Consider the following 12,124-nt stretch of genomic DNA (forward strand, 5'->3'; position numbering starts at 1 on the left):
TTTCAAACCAGGAAGCTGGTTGATGACAGTATAACTTGCCTATTTCCTCATTCCAGCCCACAGGCAACATGCAGCCTCTGTGAATAGACAGTCTCAAAGCTTCCACCACTCTTCTGCATGGGGACAATCCTGCAAATTCTTGCCAGACTTGCAACCATTTCTAGAGGATTTGTCCCCTTTTGCCAAGAAACAGAGGAGAGAAATGGCTTACCTGACCTGACTCTTTTGGGGGCTGATGCTGGTAATAACTGGATTTTTTTCATATGTGAAAGTACAGTTATCACTGATGCAAGACTTGTTCTCAAACTGGACACAGACTCTCACGGTAGTAGTAATCTCCACACCTGGCATAGTGCAAGTAATGGTAGTGTCAGTACGACTAGAAAAGAAAAGACACAACAAGCTGCTGAGTAAAACAGATGAACAGATGCAGAAAATATCTCTGATTCCTGTCTGAACCTGTTTATACTGGTCATGGACACAAGCATGGATTGGAAAGGGCCCTGCAACTCATAAGACACGTGGGAGACATCTCCCAGAGAAAACCTGCTTTTTTTCTCCAGGGAGTGCTAAAATTGTTGGTAAATTGCAGGGCCCTCGTGAACTCTCCACCTACACTTCGTGCACTCCAAAAACTCACTTGGCACTAGAGGCTGTGGTAACTGTTTCTCTGGCCCTTTCCGCATGGGCCATAAACAGCGCCCTGGGGACGGCAAAAACGCCGTCCCCAGGGAGCTGTTTGCATGGGGGGGGGGGGCGCAGCTGCATTGCAGCTGCACCACCCTCGCGCCTCCCCAGCGGCACGAAGCCGCTGTTTCCTGACCTGTTTTCCCCAGTGAGGTTTTTGGGAAACAGCGGCTTATGTACGCCGACCCAACCCCCATCTTGGCCATGCGGAAACAGCCTCTGTGTGCAGTAACAAAAGGGAGGGAGGGCTGCTCCCCTACCCTCATCCCTGCCCAACAGGCTGCTGGGGATGAGGTGGGGTGGAATGGAGGAAGAAGCTTCTTTTTCCTGCTCCTGTTCCTCCTCTGGTGTCCTGAATACTGCTAGGACATCAGAGAAAAAGGTGCATTTCCCAAACCCTCTGGCATTTTGAACAACGCCACAGCAGTGATCAGGGCAATACCTTCTTCTCGTTCTGTCTTCCTTTCATTGATGCCACTGCAGACAGTGGAAGAGAAAAAGAGTAGATCCCCCCCCCCCCACAATCACCACAGCATCAGCTGCAGCTGCACACCAAAGGCAAGGGGTTTCTTAAAGTGAGACGGAAGGGTTCTTTTCTAGTTTGGATTGAAACCTGATAGAATCTCAGTGCTATAATGCTCAACTTCATACAGCAGATGAAAATTATTAGCTAATGGGATTCACCTCACAAGTCTTAGCCCATGTGACCTATGGCAGCACTGCTATTTTACAGTGACCATCATTGCACTTAATAATGATCTTGAGTGTTGTTCGCTCCAAGGTTTGTTTATTTTTCTATACTTCCTCCCAATATTTTTTATATACCACCGGAAACAATCTATTAATTAATAAAATCAATACAATATAAGAAGAATAAGAATCAATAAAAATGAATGAAACAGCAGAACCAATAAAACAGCAGTAACAAAAGCACAAAGTTCGGGAGATTAAAACTGGTTTGAGCTAGTGCCCAGTAGATAGCAGAGTTAGCATCAGCTGAGCTTTTACAGCAGAATCGTCATTCATTCTTGGGCAGCTGCTTACCTGAGGTCTCTGCATTCTTTTGTGCTATTGACCAGAACTCGTAGATCAGACCCCACATTGAGATTATTCCCTGTAATGGTTACTTTGGTTCCTCCTGCTTTAGGGCCAGTTGATGGAGATATGAATTTAACCACTGGAAGCTAAAGAGGGGGAAAAGGGGGTATGTCATGGCAACATGTTCATTTGTTTCTCAATGAAACAAAAATCTACTGGCACCTGAAAGACTCACAACATTTATTTCAGCATGAGCTTTCAAAGGTCATGATGTAGTTCATCAGATAGACATGTAATTTGTACGGGTACATCAGAAAACAGTAACACTGTTCAGCAACACAGACACCCTATTAATAGGGGTTTGGATCCTAATCATTTCATCCATTTCCACAGTGTGTTCACCGTTATAGAAGTTGTTTTCTATGGTGGAATGCACTCCTCAAGTGCTAGGCATGTTTTATTCTGAATTCTGAACTGACCAGAAAGTGCTATGCTCATCATCAGGCGGACATGCAACAGAGTATCACCCCTGCATCAAAGGGCATACTGCAGAAATGGAAGAAAGAGTTAGGATCCAAGCCACAGACAATTTTGCACCCTACTAGTGCATATCTAAGATATGCAAGAGCGCTCTAGGAAGAGACCAAGATTCTACAAATAGAGAAAGTAATATCCCAGTTATCACTACATTCACTCAGAAGCCAGTGTCTGGCTGGGAGATCACCTGGCAGTTCTACATATTCAGCATTACAGAAGTCAGGAAGAATAGTATACCAATAAACAATAAACAAACAAGACTTCTACATCATTTTCAATACAAAGAAATGAGTAAAAGCCCTTGAGGTCTTATCTAACACTTAAAAAAATAAAATTCCCTGATTCTTTGGGTATCACTATTGATTTGGATCATTTTGATTTGTAACAAAGAATAGTTTGAATGATACCAAAATGGTGATGAGCTATCTTGTAACTGAAGAAAAATGTTTGAAGATTAATCACATAGAAACTCAGCTTCTTTTGAGAACCTTACAAAGTATATTGCTTAGCAATTTCTAAAAGTATTGTATATGGTAACAGTATAACTTTGAAGTTGCCTTTTCAAAGAAAAGGCTGATGTGTAGATTCTTTTCAGGTCTTTTAAAGATATGCTTTATCTATTTTTCTGACAAGATCCTGTGAAAGTTCTGTTTCTGCCTCTATTCTCAGTGGTTTGAATCTACCATAACACTTCCAGAAAAGTAAAGCTTTTTAAAAATATTAGTAAGTCTGGATAGGACTAAACTAAGTTTTTTCTTGGATTATGTTAGTAATTAATCCTATGTAATAAATAATTATGGTGATAGAAAGCATGCACCTGTACTGATACTATGGGGATGCCAGCTGCTGATAGTGCCGTCCCCTATATTCCATTCCATCTGAGGAATTATATCTATAAGCGATTGCCATTGAGCTGGGCTACCAAAATACTGAAACTACTGAAATTGTAATGTTTTTGGAGTTACTGGATTGTTTTTAGAATGATTTTAACTGTTATTTATTGTTTTATTGTGGGTTTGTTGATTTGTTGTTATTGATTTGTACATCGCCCAGAGCCCCTAGGGGATGGGGTAGTATATCAAGTATGATAGATAGATAGATAGATAGATAGATAGATAGATAGATAGATAGATAGATAGATAGATAGATAGATAGATAGATAGATAGATAGATAGATAGATAGATAGATAGATAGATAGATAGATAGATAGATAGATAGATAGATAAATAAAATAAATAACATGGTGATTCCTAACCGCTCTTTACCCACAAAATGTGTGAAGGCTAAAGGACTATAGAAGTTCTCTCGATTTTCCCTGGATAGCTGTTACTATTGTTTGATTCCCCTTGTTGTGTTCAAAACCCAACATAAATCTTCGTGTTTCTGTCAACTCACAAATGAACTTTTGACAACTACACTTTTCCTGTCTTGTTTCCTGTTTCTTCAAAGGAAGGTAAATAAACTCAGACATAAGTTGCATTCAGACAGAACAATAAACTTATTTGTTCACAATGGGCGGAAAAACAGCTTGTTTGCTTCACTTGCTGTGCTTTCTCCTTCTTCAATCTTCCCTCATGAGCTGTTTCAATGATTTTAGCCCGGTAAAACCCCGTTTTGTGGGGGGAGCCTTCGCACACGCGCCGTGCCACATCGATGCACCAGCACTCTTTCCCCCCCCTTAAGATGGCATTTTTGAACCTCACTTGGGGACCCAGGTTTTTGGAAACCGCCGGCTTCCATTTGGTGCTGGGCGAATGGCACCGGATGGAAGCCAGAATTTTCCCCCTGGCCCTCCCAAACAGCTCTTACTTTCTGCCACCCTCTGTCACTTTGTGGAGGCCAGGGGACCTCCTGAACTCCGATCCCAGAGCTGTCACTCTGGCCATGGGAGCATGACTCCTGGCCTCCACAATGTGACGGAAGGCAGCAGAAGTCTGTGTGAAGGATGCGCCGCTGGTTGCACAGTCAGCAGGACTATCCATGCGAACAATCCCGGGGGTGCATCGGCATAAACAGGCTCAGCTGCCTGTGCAGAAATGGCCTTTCACTTGCAGACTAGGACCATTTCGACACAAGGTTTTTCCCCACGAGTCTGGTCTTTTAAGGCTCTGGGCTTCACCCAGTCTTGCCTTGACTGCTTTTGCTGCAAGTTCGGGAATTGTGTGGTTTTTTTCCTCAGTGTTTTTCCTGTCTATTTCCACATTGGCTTTTTAGTGGGGATTTCTTCAATCTGTGGCTATTTTGTTCTGCCCATTTTTAAGCACCTCCATCACATCATAGAGACCCATCCTCCCAGTTCCTTTTCCCCACATTCTGCATTATTATTTTGTTTATTATCACAGCTGTCAGTTCTTTAGCTATTTGTTGGCCTTTCATTACAATTTGAGCAACACCCAGAGGCCTAGGATGTTGTAATGTATGTTGTATTTGTACGGATCCCATCAAGGCTGCCTTTTGAATCTGACAGATGTTGATTTTGTCAATTTGAAGGTGTTTCAAGTGCGGCCCTAGTGTTTTCGGAATGGTGCCCAGGATGCCGATTACCACTGGGACAACCTCAGCTGGCTTGTGCCATAGTTGCTGAATTTTAATCTTCAAATCATGATATTTAGTGATCTTCTCATGTTCTTTTTCATAGACCCTGCTGTCACCAGGTACTGCTATTTTGATTATGGCCACTTTCCTGTCTTCAGTCACTGTGCTGCCCAGTGTGTTTTGTACCAACACTTTGTCTGTTTGGATTCAAAAGTCCCACAAGATTTCTCGTTTTCCATGACTTTTTCTGGAAGATGTTCCCACCAGTTCTCAGCCGTCCTGATGCTATTATTCTTGCATAAATCCCAATGAATCATCTTGCCCACTGTGTTGCGTCTCTGTTTGTACTCAGTTTGGGCAATCTTTTAGCAGCAGCTGAGTAAATGAGTACATGTTTTTTCATTGGCTTCCTTGTACAATCTGCAATTTGCATCATCTAAGGATTTTACGATGCTAACCTTGATAATTGTTACTACTCCTACTCCTACTCCATCATTTAATATCCCACTCTTCCCACTGGAGTGGACTCACAGCAGCAAACAATATAAATAAAATACAATTTATATAAAATATAATAAAATACAAGTTATAAACTCATATAAAGATACTGCTAAAAACAAATCAAGGGTAGGCTAATACACTCCCCCCCCTGATTTAAATATGGAAGAAAGGGGGGTAGCAAGAGGAAAGCAGACCAACCAATCTCTACTCCATTGCTGTCCTCAACTGTAAGCCTAGCAGAATAGCTCTTTTTTTTTACAGGCTTTACAGAATTGGGATAGCTCCAACAGTAAGAGCTACAGTAGAACAAGCATTTATTTATTTAAATATTTGTACTCTGCCTTTCCATCTCATTCAGGGCTACCAGATGTTTTCCTAATGTGATGAACAGGAAATCTGTTTACTTGTTTTCTCTCCTTAGGAATGTCTTCTAATCTGAGCATAGGCCAGTGAATGCTAAATCAGTCATTAACATTGAAGCCAATGACTTATTTTTGCTTCTTTGTTTGGTATAAGCATTGCAGGTGTTTCCTGAAGATGTAATTTCCTCCAGCACCATTAACATCCTTATCCTTTTTAATTTCTCCATCACCACCGTAATAGACTTGTCCGTCATTTTTTATGAGTTCTTAGTTGAGCCATTGCATCATATACATTTGAATGACTTTGTATTTCTATAAAATTTCCAGAATATCATGTGTGCTAAAAAAACCCAACAACCTTAGAAAAGCATGATGAGCCAACATCAAAAAGTGGTAATATATACACCACAAATTGAAAATACACCTCATGTATCACCATATATCAAATTCTGTCCATGCTATAGTTAGACATTAAGGTGTCAAAATATCATTTTTTAATTTATTTTGATGCATTGTTCTAATTTTAAAAAACCACCTCACTGGAATATGTTTAACCACAATGTGTGTGGATCCAGAAATATACTGGACCATTATAATGCAAGTTGAGTTTACTTACTCCTATTGAAAAAGTCAGACTTCATTTACTTTTATTTTATTAAAAAACTCTTTGCCTATTGTCTCCTAAATTGGATAATAATTAACAAAAGCTTCCATAAAATATAACAGAACAACAATAGTTAAAACATTAGTTTTAAATAATTGAAGCAGTATGCTGTTTAAATTCAATTAAACCAGATAACAGCTTATAAAATGGAACAAAAGCATCTGTCACAACAGAAAACAGAGTTAATTAAAAATCACTGTAAGAGGTCAATATCCCAGACATGAAGTGATTGTGCAATAATGTAACATAAAACTCACAAAAAGGGTCCTACCCCCCTTCATGAATATCAATCATCAGAACAACTACAACGATTCCAAAATCAGATGTAAAACCAGTGAGTCCAGAAGATATTATTCACGTAGGGGATCTGGAGTTCCAAGCCACCACCACCTCAAGCACTTTGTCCCAATGGAATGTTCATTGTCAGATGACGTTTAATAAGACAACAGAGGGTGAAATTCTTCAGAAAGGGTTTCATGACCATCTTATTCAGGCCGTCAGACCTACTCACACCTTTAATAAAGCATTCGCAACCCTCTGAATCTATCTGTGCAATCCCCTTAGTCTAAATGGGATAAGCTATGAAGGCCAAGAGACAAGTGCTGATATGGTTAAAACAAACTCCTCCAAGAAAGTCGTCCACTTCTTGAGGAAAATGTAGAAAAAATCTCCACTAATGCACAATTAACTCTGCCGTGGTTCAGAGTACCAAATCAAAGGCATGTGCTAGGCCAGTGGTGGCGAACCTTTGGCACTCCAGATGTTATGGACTACAATTCCCATCAGCCCCTGCTAGCATGGCCAATTGGCCATGCTGGCAGGGGCTGATGGGAATTGTAGTCCATAACATCTGGAATATAAGAGTTCACACTACTGACCTGTGCTAGGCCCAAGATGTTTGGGAACAACTCCATATAGGGTGGAGATGGCAGCTAAGCAGCGTAGCTGAGCCAAACTGTGATTTATTTCTAACACTAAAGCCAATTTCCTATCTTGGTGCTGCTGGCTGGAGAAAGCTTACCCTGGATACCTCAAGCAAACACATTGTAGTATAGACTAAAGGAAAACCACCATGAATAGTTGAAGTATTGGTCACTAATACCATGTTCCTAAAGATGAGTCCTGGGGTATGTTGGAAACACAAGTACTGCTGCATTATACAAATATTTGAAAGCAGCCCTTCCCTTCAAGAAAAAAAATAATAACAATAGTTGAATATTGGCAGAATGCCCAGCACAAAATAATACACATTGGTATTACATTAACAAATTATACTTGGCTTAGGAAAGTGCTTCCACACAAGATTCCTTTTCTTTCTTTTTTTAGTGTTGTGGATCTCTGATGGCGGCATGCTTACATCATTCTTTTTCAAACAGAATGCCACTATTCCACCCCCTCCCCAGTCCTGAATTATGGTGTGTTAAGAGGAGAGGTGAGAGACAAAGTATTCCCTACCATACTTATGGTGGAGTATATTACCCCCAAGATTACTTCTTTTTCTGGCAAATTACATAAGCATGGTGGGAATGCTTGTCCTTACTTGTTTTCATCTATACATGAAATCCTTGCACATGCTTTACTTGGAAAATCAGTGCGGTATAGTGGATAGAGTAGGATCTGGGAAACTCCAGGGTTCAAATCCATATTCTGCTATGCAGGCTTACTGGAGTTGACTCTTGTGCTGGAATCAGCATAACCTACCTCACAGGGCTGTTGTGAGAATAAGATAGACAGGGGAGAATAATGCAAGCTGCTTTGGGTCCCCATTGAAGAGATATACAGGGTACAAAAGAAGTATAACAATTATTTAGTTTCAAAGTGGTACAGAAATGCACTTTTCAAATTTTGAAAAGAGGCTTAGGCCTGATTCAAATACATGTCTGCACAGTCCTCTTAAATGTTTTTAGTATATAGTAGAAAAGGAATCAATGGAAGCAGTTGAAAAGCATGCCTCAAGAGCCTTCTTATCCTGTATATTACAATATTTATGTAGCATGAAGACAACATAATTTTTTCCATAGACAAGTTCAAGCTTAATGATTCAGGTAAGAACTGGAAATGACTTACCACATAGGAGAATCGCTCCTGGATCTTCCTTCTCTGCTCACATTTACTGACACCACATCAGAAAATTCTTCTGCAGCATCTCCAGTCCAGCACACAATTCTATGTAAAATGAAGAGCGCAATTAACAGAAGGCAAATGTGTATGGACTGTAAGCAGGCCCATATCAAATCAGTGATGGATCTGATGTCTGGGCCAAACAGTAAGTTCTAGCACTATCACAAGAAAAGCAATATGCAAATTCAAATTAAGATCCGATTACAGCCCTTCTATCTTAATATTTTTTGCATGGAATTGTGTAACAACTTTACACAGGAATACTATCCCATGTATCATGCACAACCATCATGCACTAGAACAGGGGTAGGAACCTGCGGCTCTCCAGATGTTCAGGAACTACAATTCCCATCAGCCTCTGTCAGCATGGCCAATTGGCCATGCTGGTAGGGGCTGATGGGAATTGTAGTTCCTGAACATCTGGAGAGCCGCAGGTTCCCTACCCCTGCACTAGAAGCAGATTTCTGTTTCTTTTCTCACTACCCTGTTTCGAAGAATCAGAAGGCTGCTACACTCCTGAATGTTTGGGGAGGGAAAGTTCCCATTGCTGTCAAGGAAGTATATACTCCCAAACATAATCCAAAAAATCCCTTCTGCTACACACAGTTCAGATCTCATCATCCTTTCCTCCTTTATCCATAATCCAAATGTTCATGTAAATATTCATGCAACATTATTACTTGGTGCCTGGTATGAATCAGGCTTCAATGAAGAGATCTATAATCAAGGTACCAATTCTTCATTCAGTATTCCCTGTTCATGACTGACTGAATCTGAATGCAATGGGAGAAAGCTTGGGATCAGGGTAAAGAAGGAAGCTGTGTGCATAATTCTTTGCGCTGATGTTTAGTAACAGAGCTATTTTGGAAATTTAATTGAAAGATAATGGCCACATCAGCAGGCAGTGGTTGGTTATACTTGTGTGTGTACTCCAAGGAATGTCAGTGGGAGCAGCTGCCTAACTGATGGGAGTTTCCAGGATTGCTACTGACAATGACATGCTCACCATGCTGCAGGTGCCTCTATACATGAAGAGCCTTATAATTCCTTTTTACACTGAAGATATTGGGGAGGGGCTTAGTGATAGTATTATTCATGGCATACTTGTAATGTTTTTCTATATGAAGTTATCGTGCAAAGGAATATTTTTTGAATAACTTTGCTGCAAATCAGACTTCAGACACTCACCTCAGCTGGTCTGGTAGTGATAACAAAGATGACTTTACAAAAAGTATTGTGAATGTGAAGCTCGTGAAAGGTTTGTCAGTCTCCAATAGTGGTAAAGAAGTTTCTCAATTGTACCCCAAACAGCTACTGGGTAGCAGCTAGACAAGTTTTGATTACACTTGTTTCCCTGAGCTGCTGAGCTGCTGAGGGCATCTGTATGAGACCAGATAGATCTTATTAACATTTTGGTACAGGCAGCTACCAGGAGGCCAGTGAAGTGCCTGCCATTTCTATGCTTACTAGAAGGAAGAATCCATCCCAGACAGAAGCCCTCTGAAAAGAAGTACGGTAACTCAAAAAACTATCTCAGAGTTCCAGTATTATATGAATGTTCAAATCTGAATTTAAGGTTACAAAATATATTGCTCTGGAGTACATTTCCTGAATTGCAGAAAACCCCTGTAATGAGTTTATCTAGCTCTTGTCACTGGTGACATTCTATACATGAAGAACAGGCAATTTTCAATACAGAAGCAATGTCCATGTGTCATGGAACAGCCTTCACATCCAGGTTGGTTCAATGGATCAGAAAGCAAACAGTAGCAACTCCTATTAAGTATTGGGATACTTGCAGGTAACTGAGAGTCTCACTCTTCAGTTCACAGACAAGCAAACATCTACACATAGATGTCGTGTTCTGCAACTCTGAAGAAGGACCACTGGAAAGGACCCATCAGCTGAAACAGGAAAAAAATAAATCATCACAGTTCCTTCCCTTTGCAGCCATTTAAACCATTCAGATTGAGTTACTCACTCCTCAGAGACTATATATCTGTCCTGGAGCGGTGAACATTTCACATTTCCTATCCTGACAGCATTAACGACATCACTGAACCTGCGGCCCAGATTTCTTCCTCGTATTGTGACCAGAGTTCCTCCTTCCAGGGGCCCAGTCAGGGGCTCAATCTACAGGTTTAAAGAGAATTTGATGAGGAAGAGTGAAAATAAAGACATGGAGAAAAAATACATTTGATTTCTACGTTTTCTGCTAGTATTCCTTCCACAGAGGATAGTCCAATAAACAAGCCATAGGCTTATGATGTATGCCTTCTTTTATTGTTAATGATAATTACAGTTTTTTAAAATTCTGAGGTACTTTTCTTCCCATACAGATATAATATTCATACATCACTGAAAAGTACAACCAGCTTTACATAGAACTTGGCATAATTCTTTATAAAAAAACGAAACAGAAATAAGATGTGACCATTAAAAAAACTAGAAAAATGTAGTATTGGGGATGACCTTTACATTAATGCCTGCAGATCAACTTCTAACTAGGGTCTTTGAAATTACCTCAATTAATAATGCTAACGGTAATAATCATAAGCAGAATGATAATGTATTGTGGCCTATACTCTTTTCAACAAAAAGAACTAAGTAAAATTGTAACTTCCTCTGCCACATGCTGGACCATCTTTGTTTTAGAATGCTCTGCTTGGGCCCTAGTACAGGCACCCTTTTTCTTGAAAAGGGTTTAGGGCAGAACACATAGTCATTCTGCTTACAAGTATTACAATTAGCATTATTAATTGAGGTAATGTTTAAAGACCCTGGTTGGAAGTTGATCTGTAGGCATTAATGGAAAGGCTGTCCCCAACTCCCCAATACTACATTTTTTCTGGTCACATGTAGTGGTCACATCTTATTTCTGTCCCTTTTTCTAAAGAACTGTGCCAAGTTTTAAGTAAACCTGGTTGTACTTTTCAGCAATGTATGAAAATTATATCTGCATGGAAATAAAAGTACCTCAGAATTTTTTTTAAAAAAAACCCTGTAATTAGCAACAAAATGAAGCAAGGCATGCATCATAAGCCTGTGGCTTGCTTATTCAACTATCCAGTTCAGAGAAATAGTTTCAGTTCATACAGATGTCTGCTTAATGGTCACAGAAAAGCTTAACTACCTGAGATAGTGATCAGATATTCTTTTTTTTAATTAGAAGTAGCGAATGTGTGGATCCCCAATTTGGATGGAAGCCATATGGTCCTGGAGGTTTTGCTAGCTCATCTCCCCAAAGTTTCAACAAAGCAGACCATCCACCAGGCTATTATCATCCTTACAAAAGACTGGCAAAAGATGGGTGCCTGTCTTTTTTCCCTTTCCTTTTTCCCTTTCCTTTCCCATGTGGCTGCAATTTCTATTTCAAAAGTACTTGCAAGATCTCCCAACATCTCATCCAGTTTGACTGGGAGATTTTTCACTGAAATACTGCTATCTAGAACTCGCTGCAATGGGACTGGAACAAGGGCAGCAGCAGTTAAGCGTTATGACAGCTAGGAACTACAGTGATACTTTACAGCATATTCAGGGGAGATTTTCTTTGTCCCCATTAGTTCTGCAGGCAGCCACAAAGCCACTTTGATTTCACAGGACATCTGGTCTAGCTTAATGCTTTACATTTAGAAAAGGCTTTTTTATTGCAACCAACCTTTCAGAACAAGGGGGGAA

At 40.2% G+C, this 12,124-nt stretch overlaps 1 protein-coding gene across 1 annotated transcript in view; it reads right to left on the bottom strand.

Annotated features, from left to right (window-relative positions):
- PLXND1 (plexin D1) overlaps window positions 1–12,124 on the bottom strand; it is a 180,718-nt gene that overhangs the window by 70,464 nt on the left and 98,130 nt on the right. The window contains 5 exon segments of the mRNA XM_048490141.1: window positions 212–379; window positions 1,732–1,871; window positions 8,393–8,409; window positions 8,412–8,491; window positions 10,428–10,579. Of these exon segments, the coding sequence (XP_048346098.1) occupies window positions 212–379; window positions 1,732–1,871; window positions 8,393–8,409; window positions 8,412–8,491; window positions 10,428–10,579 (557 nt within the window).

The sequence above is a fragment of the Sphaerodactylus townsendi genome, linkage group LG03 (assembly GCF_021028975.2).
Source record: "Sphaerodactylus townsendi isolate TG3544 linkage group LG03, MPM_Stown_v2.3, whole genome shotgun sequence".
NCBI classification, from domain to species: Eukaryota; Metazoa; Chordata; class Lepidosauria; order Squamata; family Sphaerodactylidae; genus Sphaerodactylus; species Sphaerodactylus townsendi.